The sequence below is a fragment of the Dama dama genome, chromosome 1, assembly GCF_033118175.1.
Source record: "Dama dama isolate Ldn47 chromosome 1, ASM3311817v1, whole genome shotgun sequence".
In the NCBI taxonomy this organism is placed as follows: domain Eukaryota; kingdom Metazoa; phylum Chordata; class Mammalia; order Artiodactyla; family Cervidae; genus Dama; species Dama dama.
Genome location: NC_083681.1, coordinates 21,701,536 through 21,719,349, shown reverse-complemented (window position 1 = coordinate 21,719,349; position 17,814 = coordinate 21,701,536). Strand labels below are relative to the sequence as shown.

Genomic DNA, 17,814 nt, shown 5'->3' with positions numbered 1-17,814 from the left:
AATTGGTTTCATATTTTGAAATATACTACATTGGAGTTGAAAGAGACCAAGGGCCTTGAAGACATAGCATGAACCTACATTTCCCTTAGAACTCTGAAATGTTTATCAAGGACAAATGGCAATATGCCAAGAACAAAAAATAGTGTGCAAGGCTTTCACAAAAACTCAGGCACAAATATGTATCCTACTACCTAGTATTTGAAACTTGATGCCGCTCCTAAGAAATTTTAGCAAAAAATTAAACAGTGCAATGCTGAGCAAGAGACAAATCAACAATCTATATATATATACATATATATGTGTACATATATAAAATATTGTGAATGAAAGACTTGGAAGACAAATGCTTTAGTATAACCCATGAAATAATATTGAATTAATAATATGAATTGTGCAGTATTGCCATGAATCTATACACATTTTATTTTTTAGCTTTTTGTTTTGTATTGGAATACGGGAGATTAGCAATGTTGTGAGTTTCAGGTGGACAGATTGGGAACTCAGGCTTCATACACATGTGTCCATTCTCCCCCAAACTCCCCTCCCATCCAGGCTGCCACATAACACTGAGCAGAGCTCCCTGTGTTATACAGTTGGTCCTTGTTGGTCATCCATTTTAAATATAGCAGTTACACACATTTTAAATGTGTTCAAGTGTTTTGTATTTTACAATAAAGTCTTTAATTCTGTTATTCTAATGTTTCATTATGTCCTCCTTAATCTCCCTCATTTAATTTTTGTTATTTTATCTTTTATGGCAGAACTGCCTTACAGCCAGTTCATTATTTGGTTAAAGTATTTGCTGCAGACATGCTTGTGGCAAAAATGTCTATAGCAAATAAGCTTACTTATGGCAAAAATGCTAGATCACCCCCCTCCCCTCATCCCAACCCCACCCTACCCCCACCTATGGTTATTTAACTCAAATCCATAGTTGAGTTGATCTTATAAAATGTTTTCCTCCTCACATTCATGAAAATGCCTCATATTTTTTGAAAATCTGGAGTCAAAACTAGCTTTTCGCAGAGCTTTTGAAGCTTTTGAGCAATAGCTTCTGCAGATTGGAATCAGGCTCCCACCTCCAAGCAGGATTGGAATGTCCCAGAGCCCGGGGTAGATACAGTGCCCCAGCCCACATCCCCAGGCTTGGAGCTTAAAAACTAAATTAAGGAAAACATGATGAAGAAGATTCCTGCATGTCCCTCCTCCTGGCCAGCTGCTTACACAATCATATTTTATGACTTAGTGAATAATCAGATGCCTCTTGATAAAAGGGCCTTGTCTGCTCTTAAACAACCCCACCATAGAGTTTCACAATAAAGTGTCACTCTAAAGAACCAGAGAGGGGCTTCCCTGGTGGCTCAGTGGTAAAGAATCCGCCTGCCAGTGCAGGAGACACAGGTTTGATCCCTGCTGCAGGAGGATCCCATATGCCGAGGGGCAGCTAAGCCCGTGCACAGCTGTTGAGCCTGTGCCCTAAAGCGCGGGAGCTGCAACCACTGAAGCCTGTACCCCTAGAGCCTCTGCTGCACAAGAGAAGCCCCTGCAATGAGAAGCCCCTGCTTGTCACAACTAGAGAAAAGCCTGTGCAGCAAGGAAAACCCAGCACAGCCTGAATAAACAAATAACTGTTTAAAAAAAGAACTGGAAAATTGGAGCTAGGATCATCTAATTTATTTTACACAGGGCTTGTGATTACCTTTCAGTCCTGGAGTACAATAAAGGTATGTATAGTGTGCTTAGCCAGATACCTAGCAGGCATGCAAGTATATGCATGATAAATTTTTCTTTGATTTTTGTCATAAAATTAGGCTTTCCCCTATCTTTTAAGAAGTTAAAGCCTATGTTTTAGAAATTTTTCCTTAATATGCTATTCATCACAGCACTACACTTAAAATTTTATTCTAAATTGTTGAGGTTGCTACGAAGAAGTATGATTTGAGAACAGTTAAACGTATTTCACAGTGAAGAAATAGTACTTATAGAGGAATAGGCAAAAGACAAAAACTAATCCAAATGAAAAATCTGGTTATATGAGTTCTAACTAAAGTGTTATAATCATGTAGCTGTGTTTTACTCTCATTTCTTCCAAGTAGTTGCAAGAAAGGGATACTTTTTGCCAAAAGTTTTTGAACTTTTGTTTTGTTTCTTATTTTTAAGACTATTTGGAGCAGTACTTAAATTTTCCTTTAATTTTTACTTACACTAGTTTTGCTTAAATGTAACTATAATTGGAAGAAAATTACTTGTGATACTGTATTTTTGATTCATCAGACCTCTGAGGAAAAGTGCATTTTTAATCCTGTAGGAATCTCATCTCAAATTAATTTGGGAGTTCTGCTGATGGCCTGGTTTCTGTTTTTGGAGGGGAAAAGACTTTTGGTTGAGTGCTAAGAGCTGGTTATTGTAATTCAGAACCAGCTTTCACGTCCCTTCTCAGATCCAATGGTGGTGGTTATTTCGTAACTTGTTATTCCAGCTGTGGAGAGTTCATTGAGATGTTACAAGTTATTATCTTTCAAGTGTAGGTTTTAAGATTTAATGATGTTTTTCTTCAAGACAGATCATAACTGTGTTTTCCGCTGAGATTTTAAAAGAGAGGTATTGTCACTGCCCCATTTTGAAATAACAGATTTTTGCTCTGACTTTTAATCTGACTTTTAATGTAGGTGCAGCCACTAAAATTAGTCTGAAATTATGAAAATTTGATAGATTGACCCAGAAAAGAGGTAATCTTTATGATGACACATCTGAATCACAAATATCCATGGATATTACTATTGGAAAATAGAACAGAGAAAGACTTTGTATCAATCATCTTCCTACTTGTTAACTACTCTAAAAAAAACGTATGATAATAGGTGACATGACTACAAAGAGGTTTTCAAAATTACTCTGCTGCTGCTGCTGCTAAGTCGCTTCAGTCGTGTCCGACTCTGTGCGACCCCATAGACGGCAGCCTCCACCCAGCAGTCTCTGCCGTCCCTGGGATTCTCCAGGCAAGAATGGAGTGGGTTGCCATTTCCTTCTCCAATGCATGAAAGTGAAAAGTGAAAGTGAAGTTGCTCAGTCGTGTCTGACTCTTAGCGACCCCATGGACTGCAGCCTACCAGGCTTCTCCGTCCATGGGATTTTCCAGGCAAGAGTACCGGAGTGGGTTGCCATTGCCTTCTCCATCAAAATTACTCTAGATATAGTTAATTGACCTTTCCTTGCCCTTCACTAATATTTGACCATATGACAAATAGCCACAGTTCCGTAATGACCTCTACTGTGTTTGGGACTGGGCCTTCCCAGGTGGCTCAGTGGTCTGCCAACAAAGGAGATGCAAGTTCAATCTCTGGGTTGGAAAGATCCCTTGAAGAAGGAAATGGCAGCCCACTCCAGTATTCTTGCCTGGGAAATCCCAAGGACAGAGGAGCCTGGCAGGCTGTAGTCCATGGGGTCACAAAGAGTCAGACATCACTGAGCGACTGAGCATGAGCTTGCACGCACGCCTGTCTGGGAATGTGCTTGGCATTAAGGTGTGTGACGTAGAAGGTGAGGGTCTGATTCTGCCATGAAGAAGCTGATTAGCTAGTAGGGAACATGCTCACCTAGTTAGCTAACTGCAACACTTAGGAGTCACAGCTTCCATATTAGCAGTATAAACATGACATATAAGTAACAAGTTGTGCATTCCCTTTCTAAGGCACAAAGGTAAAGTTGCTGATTTGATTTTCCAACAAGAGTTAAAATTATTCAGTTACAGATTTTCACCTGTCTCCACATTGTAGGCAGGAACTTATAAGCAGATAGTCAACCATGTCATGTTATGCTGTAAGCAGGAACTTGTAAGAAACATAGGGCCAGGACCAGAATTCTTTATTTTTAAACTTTTTATTAACATACGTCAACCTGGAAACTGTTGGATGTATCCTACTTGTGTCATAGTCTAGTTTCATCACACCCAGCCCCGCCAGTGGTCTCTGTATAAGAGTCTCAAAGACCAGAAAGGATAATGTACCAGAGACGTGTTATTTAATGTACATTACGTGTGGGGTGCTGCCCCGTGCTTCCAGAGCCCAGCTGCAGTCTGGAATGCTTTCTTCTCCTAATATATGAGAGCCCTTCTAGGGGGAACACAAGGAGAAGCTCTAAGCATCTCTGCATGAAATTATTCACCAATGCCACTGGAATATAAAGTTCTAATATAACAGGGACTTAGTTTAATTTGCTACTCTATCCCTACCACCTCAAACAGTACCTGGCACATATGAATAAATATTTGTTGAATGGTTGGATGACTGATTACTCTATTATGAATCTCACAAATGTCTTCATACATTTCTTTTAACTAATGAAATAAAAAGGATTTAGGTTTGCCAGACTCCGCCTTGTTATACTAGTTTGCTAAAATGTACACAAACAGGAGATTTCAGCCTAAGCAGGTTGTCCTTTATCCTTACCACTATAGTCCAGACTCCAGTTTCCCTCTGGTTTTTGTTAGAAAAATATCAAAGCATACGTTTCTATGGGTGCACATCATTGAAGGGTTGGCACCGAGCTCCATGTAGTCCAAAGAAGAGAGAACTTAACTGTACTTTCCAATCAAGTGTCTTCTTTCTAATGTCTCCAATACATATTTAACCTGAGAATAACAATTTAAAATATTTATTTTTCCCCTCTATATAAGGATTTTCTACGAAATATTCCAGGAAGCATTTTCTCATCAGATCTCTATGATCACTGGGTCTGTGTAATGGATCAAGGAAATGATGAAGAGAAAATAAATGCAGTTCAAAGGTAATTATTCTGATTTGGTCATTTCTCAAAAATGCTTTTTAAAAAGCTTATATTTTGTAAGCTTGTCTACTAAGGTAGCGCGCATGTGCTTGCTGTGTTTAGTAACTCAATCATGTCTCATTCTTTGCAACCCTTTGGACTGTAGCCCACCAGGCACCTCTGTCCATGGGATTTCCCAAGCAAGAATACTGGAGTGGGTTGCCCTTTCCTCCTCCAGGGGATATTCCCAACCCAGAGATTGAACCCACGTCTTCTGTGTCTCCTTCATTGCAGGTGGATTCTTCACCCACTGAGCCATAATCACTATCAAAATCACATCCCCGGGGGCCAGTTTAAATATAGATTTATTCTAGCTACTATCACTTTTATTGTTGCTTTTCCCTAATCCTATTAACATGGAATACTTGACCATTTTACACATTGTGTACATCTGAATCTGATAGGAGCTGAAATCCATTAGACCAAGAGGTAATACAGTAGACTCAATCTATAATTTATATCTTAGTTTAACCAGACTATTCCTTATATAGTTCATTTAGCAACTGAATTCATAAAGAGAAAATTCCTTCCCCCTCAAGGGTCTCACAGTCTAGTAGAACAGATAGACAAAACCAATAATTACAAAGTAGTATAATCAGTGCTGGTAAAGAGATACCTGGAGAATATGTGGCAATGCTTCAGAGGGACAGTTAACTTGTTGAAAAGTGTCAAGGAAGAAGGGAGTCTCAGTCTGATCACAAAGGATGCATTGTTTATACTCAATGCAAAGAGAAGTTGCTGGCAGGTCTCGCCACCCCAATCCCTTACAAGAGTATAAGAAAGAAAATTCTATTAACAAAAAGCATACTTCCAGTTCTGTGAAAACCCATGAATCCTAAAATCATTTATTTGCATATGCTTGTTTAGTGCAGTTTTTCTTGAGCAGCTTTAAAATACAAGTCATTATCTACACACTGCTATTGATGGACACCTGTATCAATAGAAGAACATAGTATACTGTTGAAGACACCAGAATCAAAGGCATGTAACAGAATTGTGTGTGTTTTGGCGGAAATCATTCAGGGGCAGTGAATGTCAGATCCTGTATTTTGTTGCTTATTGTCTAAAACTTTATATTCTACAAATGGTTAAAAAGATGTTGTTTTTAAAGAGAGTTAGTCTCTCATACAAACACAAAATGAGCACACGTGAGAGGTTTTATTTAAAACATTAATTAGAGAACTAGTAAGATATTACCGCAAAGTCAAAAGAGATTTCAGACTTTCACAACTTACGTAATTAAATCAGAAATGCTGAAATGAATTTATAAATAGATGCAAAACTGGCTTTTACTGCTAGGGCATGGGGCACGGTGAGTGGAGCAGTGTATGTGCAAATAAACCATTTATCTCTCTACCAGATAAGATTTTTGAGTCTATAGGCAAGTGTTAAGTGCCCTGCTATCAGTGATGTGCAGTTTGCAGAGTCAAATACCTCAACCCCTATGACCCAGATACCCCAGAGGATGATAACAGTACCTTACTTTCCATTGAATGCATCCAGGAATCCTTTGGTTCATTTCCATATCTTTCATAATTTGTCCCTTCAAAACGGTACTCATTGTCAGTCCACAGTGCTGAGGAAATGCCTTGCTGTTGTTATGCAACAGGACTCCAAGTACCCAATTTTCTCCCCCAGGTTACAGATTCTTGTTGGAAAAAAGCAACCACCGTGACTATCAACATTTGTATCTGTTTTCTGTATGACAGTAAAAATCATTTTTAGTGAATGATCATTTAAAATCCTTTATCAATTACAAAATGGAAATGGTAGAAAAAATATTATTATGAGCTTGCCTTATATGTGAGAGTGATGTCAGTGAGATAGAGAGATGCGGGGCAAAATTGACCTTGAGAGCTGCCGGAGCAGAGAATGGACCTTTCAGGATGGACCTGCGAGTCTCATGGCCAAGGTTTAGGTTTTTACCAAGAGACAGAATCCTATGTTGCTTCTTGGAAGTAAAGGAGCTACATATTAGTAATAAGTAAAGGAGTATTAAGTATTATATATTAAATGTAACTGTTTAATTTCATTAGAAAGCTTTTTGGGGGTTTTGGTTGAGAATATTCGGGAATGTTATAGGGTTTGCTTAAGATACTTTGCAACCGTTTCAGGTAAATGTTTCAGACAGCATCTTTTTATGAATTACTTTTTTGCATTCTTTTACATTTTCATTGGATTACGAAATAAATAAACCTCCAGCGCTCACTTTCTCTCCTCTCTATAGGCAGGCCTCACTTCGCATGTACCCTGTTAACAGACGTTCCTGCATGTCTGAACTGTGAAAGTGAGGACTCCCTGTCAATGCAGGTTTTCTATGCAATGTTTGCTTACAGCGTGCATTTTTCTGTCTGTAGGCTATTAGACCAGCTTCCGAGAGCCAATGTTCTTCTCCTAAGGTATCTTTTTGGGTTATTACACAACATTGAGCAACATTCTTCATCCAATCAGATGACCGCATTTAACTTAGCAGTGTGCATCGCCCCAAGCATCCTTTGGCCTCCTACTTCCTCCAGCCCAGAACTAGAAAACGAATTTACAAAGAAGGTAACGAAGTTTTTTCTTTTTCTGCTCTGGGGGACCAGTTCCCCATTTTGAACCTAAAATTCAGGGTATTAATTCTGAAAGATACATGTTTTCTGAAGTGAAAATGCTTAAGAAAATAAGTACTATATGTACTAAGTACATATCATTATAAATTTGAGTTCATTGAGTGTTTTATCCTATCCTGGTAGACGATAGGAAAGGTAATTTCTTGAGCACAAAAGTGATAGCAGTTGGATTGCTTCTCTTTTCTCTTTAAGGAGGAAAAACAACCATGACTGACTTAAACCATAGAATGATACAAAAAAAGTTGATATGATTTTAGAAATAAATAAGGACTTTCAGTTCTAATGAGGTGGATGAACCTAGAGCCTATTATACAGAGTGAAGTAAGTCAGAAAGAGAAGGACAAATATCGTATATTAATGCATATATATGGAATCTAGAAAGATGGTACTACTGATCTTACTTGCAGGACAGCAAAGGAGACACATGTAAAGAACAGACTTCTGGACACAGTGGGGGGAGGAGAGGGTGGGATGGTTTGAGAGTATCACTGGAACATATACATTACCGTGTATAAAACAGATAGCCCTCTGTCTATTTAGGGGGTTTGCTCTATGACGAAGGGAAGCCAGAGCCAGTGTCCTGTGACAGCCTAGAGGAGTGGGATGGGGAGGGAGGTGGGAGTGGAGTTCAAAACGGATGGGCCATATGCGTACCTCTGGCCAATTCACGTTGATGTATGGCAGAAATCATCACTGTATTGTAAAGTTATTAACTTCTAATTAAAAATTAAAATAAGTAAATTAGGACTTTGGAATTAGGTTAAGGTTGAATTCTCAGCCCTAACACTTGCTCGATGTACAATCTTGGGCAAAATTAGTTACATTGATCCAGTTTCCTCATCTAAAGAATGGAGATGTTGCTAATACCCACTTCATACATTATTTAAGTTGGTGCAAATGCAGTTTTGGACTGTGAATTTTAAATCATTATAACTAGACTCAAACACATCTTTATTAATCAAAATAGGAACCATTAGAATCAACACATTTTTGCCAGTGAGAAATAAGTTTGTTGATTCCTGTAGCATAAAAATCTATGCTTTGATATTCGATGCACTCTTAGGAAGTATTTTCTGCCTCCTGCTGGTTGTGGAAGCATTTTTCCTGCAAAAGCTTGTCAAGATTCTTGAAGAAGAGGTAGTCAGTTTTCAAGAAATCAGGTGAATATGGCAGATGAGGCAAAACTTCGTAGCCCAGTTCACTCAACTTTTGAAGCATTGCTTGTGCAATGTGCGGTCAGGTGTGGTGTTGTTGTGGAGAAGAATTGGGCCCTGTCTTTTGAGCAGTGCCAGCTGCAGATGTTGCAGTTTTCGGTGCATCTCATCGATTTGCTGAGCATTCGTCTCAGATTTCACCAGGATTCAGAAAGCTGCAATGGATCAGACAGGCAGCAGACCACCAGACAGTGACCATGACCTTTTTTGCTGCAAGTCTGGCTTTGGGAAGTGCTTTGGAGCTTCTTCTCGGTCCAGCTACTGAGCTGGTCGTAACCAGTTGTCGTTTAAAATCCACTTTCGGTCACACGTCACAATCCAATCGAGAAATGGTTCATTGTTGTTGCATAGAGTAAGAGAAGACGACACTTCAAAATGACAATTTTTTTAATTTTCAATCAGTTCATGAGGCACCCACTTGGTGAGTTTTTTCACCTTTCCAGTTTGCTTCAAATAAGTTCTTCAGCAACTCCTCATTTAGTTGTAAGAGGATCAGCTTCAATGATTACTCTCAGTTGGTCACTGTCAGCTTCTGATGGCTGGCCAGTAAGCTCCTCATCTGCAAGGCTCTTGTCTCCTTTGCAAAAACAAATAGCACTGCACTGTTTGTTAGCTGTTTCTGGGCCAAATACACTGTTGATGTTGTGAGTTGTCTCTGCTGCTTTATGACCTATTTTGAAGTCAAATAAGAAAACTGCTCAAATTTGCTTTTTGTCTAACATCATTTCCATAGTCTAAAGTAAATATAAAATACACAGAAAGTAGTGTCATTTGCCAAAAACATAAAGCAAAAATTTCACATTAAAATGATGTATACCATAACCACATTTATTTAACAATGTATTCCAACATCAAACAGCAGAGTTCAACAGTGCAAAACCGCAATTACTTTTGCCCCAACCTAATAGTTACTTGAGATCACATACTCCTGTATTGCCTGATTGTAAGTACAGGAGCTGGGGCTTTGCTTCAGCTTTTGGGGCAAAAAAACTATGTAAAGGTCTCCGTGTATCTCACGGAGGCACAGAGCTCCCTAGTAAAATCTTAGCCCTTCCCGAAGCACCTCCAGTTAGCAAAGCTAAGGGAGAGAAATGCATAGGAAGAGACTAGTCAGGCAAAGTGCAAGTTTTTTCTCCAGCTGTCTCACCTCTTCAGGGAGAACCACAGAGGATACCTACCAACTTCCCAGCTCATGACACCTGCCTTTTGCATAAGAAATACATTGTATAAGTCTTCATCTAATGACACTTCATGAATTTTAATGAGAGGGTGTGTTTCCTCACCCCAAGTGCCCTATAGAGAATACTTAAAATTACTCTAATTTTAAAGACAAGACAGTTGATATAAAAATGTTAGTATTAAGCCAAGGCCGCAAATAATAACTAGTCTACTGATTAAAATTAATTTCTATACTCAAACTACTCTTGAAAGTATCATAGTTTTTTAGGGGAAACTGTATTGTAAAGCAAACCTGAATTTTTCTCTGGATTTTTCGGCATTTATTGTTAGAATTAGGATTCATATATGAAATGTGATCTATAGAAAGGCTGTATGAGAAGTTTGCAGCTCACTTTTGTCCCTTTTTTGTACAGGTTTCTCTGCTTATACAATTTCTGATTGAAAACTGCTGTCGGATATTTGGAGAAGAAATCACTTCCCTCTTGGGAGAGGTTTCAGTGAGATGTGATACTAGAGAGAATGCCTCAGGTATTGTGAATGACTGGATTGGGTTTTGTGGGAAACAGACAACACGTCTGTGAAGATCAGCTGGGACAGTGGTTATCCTGGAGCCCACAGCAGCTCAGGTGAAGGGGGCCTCTCACCTCGGTCAGTGGGTCTGAGACTTGCTGCTCCTTCCTTAGAAGGTCAGGGTATCTTAACACTGTGGTAGGGTTAAGAAGTGTATAAGACAAGGTCCCAGACTGTTAGTGGCAGCATTATATAGTATGATGTTTTTATCCTTTTTTTAAAATAAACTTTACAAGGAGCCCCAATATGTATAACACAACTGCTCTGGTTGAAACTGGAGTAGAAGGCCCAAAGGCAATAGAGACAGCCCTGTTTTTTCTCCTCACCTTCCTCTTAGAGGTCCCTGAGGCTTCTTAGAATTCTTGTGCACTGCTAAATACATTAAAAACAAGTAACATCATGGGGCAGGCTGGGCTGTGTGGGGAGTAAAGACACTCAATATTCCTAATTATGAATTCTTGTAACACCAGTTACTGGTTATGTTATCTTTGACCAATTCTTCTATGCCACTGAACATCAATATCTTCATCTACAAATATGGATAACCATCATATCTAACAGTTTTGGTTGTAGTAAAGATAATGTATAGGAAAGAACTTTGTCAAAGAGAAATTGATAGGGCTAGTAAATGGTTTCTCTGAGATTAGAGTTAATTATGTATATACACCAGCAGATCCATTTAAAAGACAGAGTCTTATTCAGAACCGGGATATATCTGGCATTAATTTCTTTATATTTTTAACTGTTTCTTGATATTATGACCATCTCCTGATTGCGTTGAGGAAATCTTATTTAAAGAAAGCCTATTTCTTCAGGAACTGAGGTAAATCTTGTATACCTCAAGAGTTTATTTTTAATTCTGCACTTACATCTGGGGAGATTATGAAAGATTCTTTCTTTCCTTAGAGTGAAAATTTGAACAATCTACATTTAAAAACAGAATTACACCAAACATCATCATAGTTGGGGTTTTTTATATTTTTAAGGCAGCATGCACTTGTGTTAAGTAAAAATGTTAATCCTGGTTTGCTTTTTCGACAGATCTCTCTTGCTTCCAGCTGAATGACTCCTCCTATGACAGCTTGGAAAATGAGCTGAATGAGGATGTTGACGCCCCATGTAGTGACTTGGTAAAGAAACTCGGTCAGGGTAGCAGAAGCATGGACTCCGTGTTAACCCTCAGTGACTATGACCTCGACCAGCCTGAGGTGGAAGGCCTTTTAACCCTGAGTGACTTTGACTTAGCCCGTTCTAAAGATGAAGATATTCAAATGGGACAGCCCCTCGAATCCAAGCCAGTGGACACTGCAGTGTACACCAAGGCCCCACGCGCCCAGGCCCCCTCTGGCCTGAGCACACCCAGCCGCCTGTCCACAGCTGCCGCAGATGCCCCCAAGGGCCTGAGGCGACACCGCCGCTGCTCTGAGCCCAGCATCGACTATCTCGATTCAAAGCTTTCCTATCTCAGGGAGTTTTATCAGAAAAAGCTACGCAAGTCCAGCTGTGATGCCATTCTCTCAAAAAAGGATGAGAGCCATCTGAATCAGAATCAACCCCTTCAGGAAGGGGGTAAGACATGTTTTAAAAAGAGTTTGGTCACAGGCACTGATAGCAAGAAAAATGCCCCTAGTAAAAATGTTAAGAAGAAAAGCTTGTCTGATAATGAGGGAAGTCATGTAAAACATTTTCCTAAATCCAAGCCAGTAGCCATTTCCGTGGCATCTTACAGTCACATGTCCTCCTGTGATCATCCCAGGAGCCAGCCCTTTGACACGGATACATCCGAATACTCCCCACCACACACTGCAGACGCCCTCAAGAGTTCAAGGAGGCAACGGCGCTGCTCGGAGCCCAGCATTGATGACGGGCACTGCAGACTGACCTATCTCAGGGGGATTTACCCAAAGCAGCAGCAGAAAGCCGGCTATGAAGCCAGTCTCTTGCATGGAGAGGAAGATTATCTCAAGCGACACAAGTCTTTACAAATGGAGGGGCAGAAGCTTATTAATCAGAGCTTGGTCATGGGGATTGAGGTGGGCAAGAGCAGTGCCGCAAACCAAAGCGCTGAGAAGGCTTTACCCCCACGCTTAAACCTCTGCTCAAGGACTAGCTACTCCAGCCTGTCCTCCCCAGGCACTTCCCCATCTGGATCCTCACTGAGTTCCCAAGACAGTGCTTTTTCTCAGATTTCCGAGCACTCTGTGTTTACACCCACTGAAACGTCCTCTCCGATAGACTGTACTTTTCAAAGAAAACAGGCAGAGCTTTCTTCTGACTTTAGCAGCTCTGGCCTCATTTCTGGAATTCCTGGTCCCTCATCAGGGCAGGCCAGCGGCCGCCTGGCTTATACGAAAAAGGACAGTGTAGAGTGGCATTCACACATGCATTCTGTAACTCTTCACCCCAGCACGTGGTTGAAGAGTGGTGTGGCCAGTTTGAAAAACTGGTCTCTCAAAAAGAAGGCAAGGGCACCCAGACCAGAGGAAAGTAAAGCGGGTTCTCTGAAAGGGCCCACGGATCCTCCTGCACATGCTTCTGGCCTTCCGGAAGCCGTCACACTGCAAGAGAGGCAGAAAGACGTGCCCCAAAGGGCAGCTGAAGAACTGGGAGCTGTACAGACGGCCCACTGGTACAGTTCCTACCCCAGCCAGGACTCAGAGAAACACTGTAGCTCTCCGTTCAGCCTCATGGAAGACAGACTTGGGCTTCGTATGAAGTCGCCTGAGGAAGGAGAGGATGGCGGGCAGTGCTCTCCTGGAACGCTGCCACAGAGAAGGTCCTCCCCCGGCTCTTTGACTGTGGATGATGCATCCAGCCCAGGCTCAGGGCCGCCCGTGGTGTGTGATGCTGAGGACAGGCATTTGGCCAAAGACATTTAACCACCATAAGAACCTGATGTCTACAAAGACAGAAACAGGCTGATAATGATACAACAATTACTATGACCCCTTTGTATAAAATACCTGGGTTGGGTAGCATAAAGGTAATCATTGCTAATACTTAGGACAACAAAAGAATTCTCTTTCTTGAGACTATTTGGCCAAAAGTTTAGACTAAAAAATTCTGTGACCTCAGTGTTTGGGAGGCTTTTCTGTATTAAAACATGGATGGATCATGTCATGCATTTTAAGAGCCATGAGCAAACGGCTAGAGAAAGCATCTTCTGTAGAGGAAACTTGCTGTGTATGATGAGATTAGTTCCTGAGTAAGCCAGTAGATCAGAAGCGAAGAACAGGAAGTGTGGAGAGAGAGGGAAGGCTGCAGAGAAACCACTCACATTCTGTGGAATGTTTTTAATGAGTAGGCCAAAATAATGCCACTAGTCAAAACTAAAGAGGTAACACATCTGATAATAAAGAAAATTATGTGAAACTTTTCCCCAAATCCAAACCAGTGGCCATTTCCATGACATTTTATATTCAGTCACATACCCTCACAGCATCATTTCAGGTATCTGCCCATTGGTGGCAACCAGAGAGGAAAAAACTGAAGTGATTTGAAAGCCATGAGTACCATGATATTGTAGGTGGTTTTGTTTTTTGGTGTTTTTTTTTGTATTGGTTGAGTTTTTCCACCAGTGTTTCGTGCTCCACAGAGGCTCCACTGCGCACTGCTGTGAGGAGAAAGAAGGAGACGACTGCTTGCTTCCGTGTCTTTCCAAGGTGCCTGAGCTCGGAACGTTCTCCTGTTATAAGACGGCCTTCCCCCGTGTTCACTGTCTTAGTGTGGAGGGAAAGACTGCCAGAGTGGTCCTGTCTCTTACCCAGTTGCTGCTGCAAACATGTGATCAAACCATGGCTCCTCTTTGCTGAAGTGTTTTTCTGTTCCTTACCTCTTAGTCAGCCAGAAAACATTCCTGATAAGTCATCCCTTTACTGATGGTCATTTGCCAGTTGAGAGAACAGTTTTGAGGTTGGTGGGTTATGAAGAGTCACAGAATGGAGGAGCTCTCAGGCCTTCTTTTCGACAGTCTTTGGCTTCGGATTATCTTACCTCCAGAAGTTTTTGCATATTTTTTGTTCCAATAGTTCACAGTGTATACCCCTGTTGATTTATTTCATATTGACGGACATTTCCCCTCTCTCTTGCCTTAAAGATTACACCAGTACATCTCCTGGGTTATTTCCTGGGATTATTAGGCCTGGCCAGCCAGTGTGATATGATAGAATCAGAAATGGATGTGCTTCTTCCTTCATTTTTAAATACTTATAAGAAGTTGCCTAGAGCCCATTGAGTTCGATATCAGATGGACCTTCCCCCCACAATACTTGCTTCTATCAAATTATTTTCCTCAGCCACCCAGAAGCTTTCATGTCAAATATTTTCTCAATGTTGTCCTAAAGGTTGCATTTTTCACTTATATAAAAAAATAATGTTTTCTGTAAGAGAGAAGTCCTTTCAGTATTAGCTACAGGTGCTACCTACCTCTAGGGGACATGGCCCTATTTGTCGTAAGCATTGTAATTAACTTTTAGAACTCTCTCAAAAGAGCTCCTTTATGACACTGGCCATCTCAGTCACAGATGTGAAGTAGATTTTACCTTTTAACTAACCACTCCTATATTTAGACTCCTAAGTGTCCATATACATCTTTTGTGGTATGATATATAAAGGCAACAGGGATTCCCCTCACCCTTAGAGCATACTACTGCAGAACCGCAAGATGTGAATGAAGATGTGAAAGCCACTCTTACGGCTTGGAGTGTCTTTCCAGAAGAAATTGCTTCTCTGCTTAACAAAATAATAGTTGTATCCTTTTTTTCTTTCATATTGGTGGTTAGGAAACCATCTACTCAGTTTGAAGCATAGAAGATGCTGAGGTTCTTCCGTAACCATTCCTGTCCTCTGTGTTCCCTTAGATACTTCTGTAACATTTAATGTGAATAATTAATATTGCTGTAAAGTATTATATTGTACGATTTGAAGACAGACTACATGTCATTTTATTATACTTCATCAATCTATAATATATTAGACCAATGCTTTATCTAAAATGCTTTGAGTTTGTATAATATATCTTGACAAATTTTACTACCATATGTTATGTAATAAATGTGTATTTTTGTACTTGCAGAAACTGCTGCTAACTTTTAAAGTTGTTTGGTTTTAAAGGCACTGATTATGGATATGTATGAAGTCCATGCTGTCTGTTAAATAAAACATCATCCTTCAGAGTTAACAATCCCACCAGGGCAATATTGCCATTTGTAGAATTGTTTTAGCTAATGAGCCCAATTTCTGCTTAACATTGGAAATTTCGTAAAATGTAATTAATGTTGATTGGAACTTTGAGCTTTTAGTCATAGGTCGTGTGGTCAGTCTGTCTAGAAAAGGAGGGCTTTATTTCTTTTATATTTTTCTGATCTTACTGTTTACCAAACAGTTATGTTTTAAACATAAAGTCTTCATTTTTCTTAGATATTACATGTATACTGTACTCCTAAAATCAGATACATATTGTCTGTGTTCTCATAGCAAAGAACCATCAACTCAGTTCAATTGTTGTATGAGATCTTCTTGTCTAAATTTGTGCCCTCCTGACCAGAGTATCTAATTGATTCCAGGCATTTCCAAACATCCCAGGATGTCTAGATCCAGATACTACAAGACATCAGTACTTATAAAGTCATATAAAGTCAATAAATATTCTCATTTCTGTCATTTCCCATGAGTATCTTCGCCTCCTCAAAGTTCATGGAGGTTTGCTGTATGTAAGTTTAAGCACCATTTGAAAAAGTTTAAAAATATACACATGACCTTAGTCCAGAAAAAAAAATGATTCATTCTGAGCAGTAAAGACCTAAAAAGAAATGCAAAGATGATTTTTGCTTCTAAAGAAGAAGTTTAATCTACTAAAAACATTGAGTTCAATAACTTATCTTAATTTTGTGGTTTTTCAGCTTTTCATGGAATGGCATTGAATTGAAAGGATCTAATGTATCCTTGAACCAGTGGCATATTTTGTCTGTTGAAACTAAAAATATTATGTATCTTAATCCAAATTATGGTAGTGTTTAATCTTTTTTACCTGGTCATGTTTTAATGACTTGAGAGAAGTATCTGCAAGCTGTTTATTTCAATACAAAGAAAAAAAATTAACAATAAAGCTAGGTAAAATGTTAACTTCTTTAATATCTGTTCTGGTTACAAGGATGTCTCATAAGGTAAGTTTCCTGCTGAAAGGAAGAGTACTCTTGAACTGTGTGCTTCCTACCCTAAATGTGAGTCTACTCTGTTCCTAAGCTACCTGTGAATATAAATCCTTCATTTGTATTGTTTGTTTGTTTTTAAAAGGGGGGGAGTGGAATTTCATAAACTTCAGTTCTACATAGTATTGGGTGTGTGATAGAATTGGCAAAAGGCTCTGGGGTGTAATTTGGAAAATTTTGTTTCCAAGTCCCAAAGAAATATGCACAGGGTGGTAGTAGATGCATACTGTTTCTTAATTTGTACGGGTTGCTTTCTCATTGTGCATTGTCAGAGTGCACATGCATTTGTAGATCGAAGTGTTTTTCTACCTATTTAATTTGTTAAGGCAAAGTAAATGTGTTTTCTGGAGTTTGACTTTATGTGACAATAGAAGATGCAGATTTGGGAGACATTAAGATTTTAAAGCTAGGTATTTTTCTCTAGGTTTAATTTTTAGATTACAGTAACTTAAAGTTAAATTTAGACCTTCTTATAGCCTCTTGATCTGCCATGAGGAATGAATAAACTAGCTAAAAACCTGTACTTGTGGCATAGGCCCATTACTCTGAGCAAGTAAAATGGATGCTTAAAGAAATACCCAGTCTCTGCCAGATCACAGGAACTAATTGTTACTGTCTAAAATTTTCAGAAGAAAGAAGCATTTAATGTCTTTGCCCAAGAATGAGATAACTGAGAAGCAGAGAATCATCAAAATACATGAACACAGAAAAACACTGCTTGAAGGTACAGTGAATGATTAGAGAGGAGGAAAGCTAATTCAAGGTACTAAATCACAAAGAACTCAAGAAAAGGGGAAAGAAAAGGGAGAAAGAGTTTGTCGAGGGAGACAGAGATGTTACAAATGATGTAAATGCTAGTCAGGCCATCTAAGTTTTATTGTAGGTACTGTTTTAGACCCTAGGATAAAGTTGAAAAAATATTGTGTCCTCAGGGACTTCAAACAACTAAGGGAAAATTGGGTTGTTTAGAAGAAGGGGAGCAGTAACATTGGACACTCACTGTTGCCTGTATGCACTGCCAACCAGTGCATTATTGGTTTTATTTCATTTAGTGCTCACCGCAGCCGTTTGTGGTAGGTACATTCAGCTAGAACCTCATTCTGACCCCAGGCTCTTTTCTTCATCTTTCACCTTAAAATAATGATGATGATAATACCTCTTCCATAATAAAGCAGACACAAAGTTAGGTACTTGAGGACCTTCCAA

At 39.6% G+C, this 17,814-nt stretch overlaps 1 protein-coding gene across 1 annotated transcript in view; it reads left to right on the top strand.

Annotated features, from left to right (window-relative positions):
• The window catches only part of ARHGAP20 (Rho GTPase activating protein 20), a 193,197-nt gene extending 177,614 nt beyond the window's left edge, over positions 1–15,583 (top strand). Inside the window, exons 12-15 of the mRNA XM_061144425.1 lie at positions 4,676–4,785; positions 7,182–7,371; positions 10,243–10,357; positions 11,441–15,583. Of these exons, the coding sequence (XP_061000408.1) occupies positions 4,676–4,785; positions 7,182–7,371; positions 10,243–10,357; positions 11,441–13,278 (2,253 nt within the window). The 3' untranslated portion in view covers positions 13,279–15,583. The remainder of the gene's footprint in view (positions 1–4,675; positions 4,786–7,181; positions 7,372–10,242; positions 10,358–11,440) is intronic.
• Positions 15,584–17,814: the final 2,231 nt, after the last annotated feature.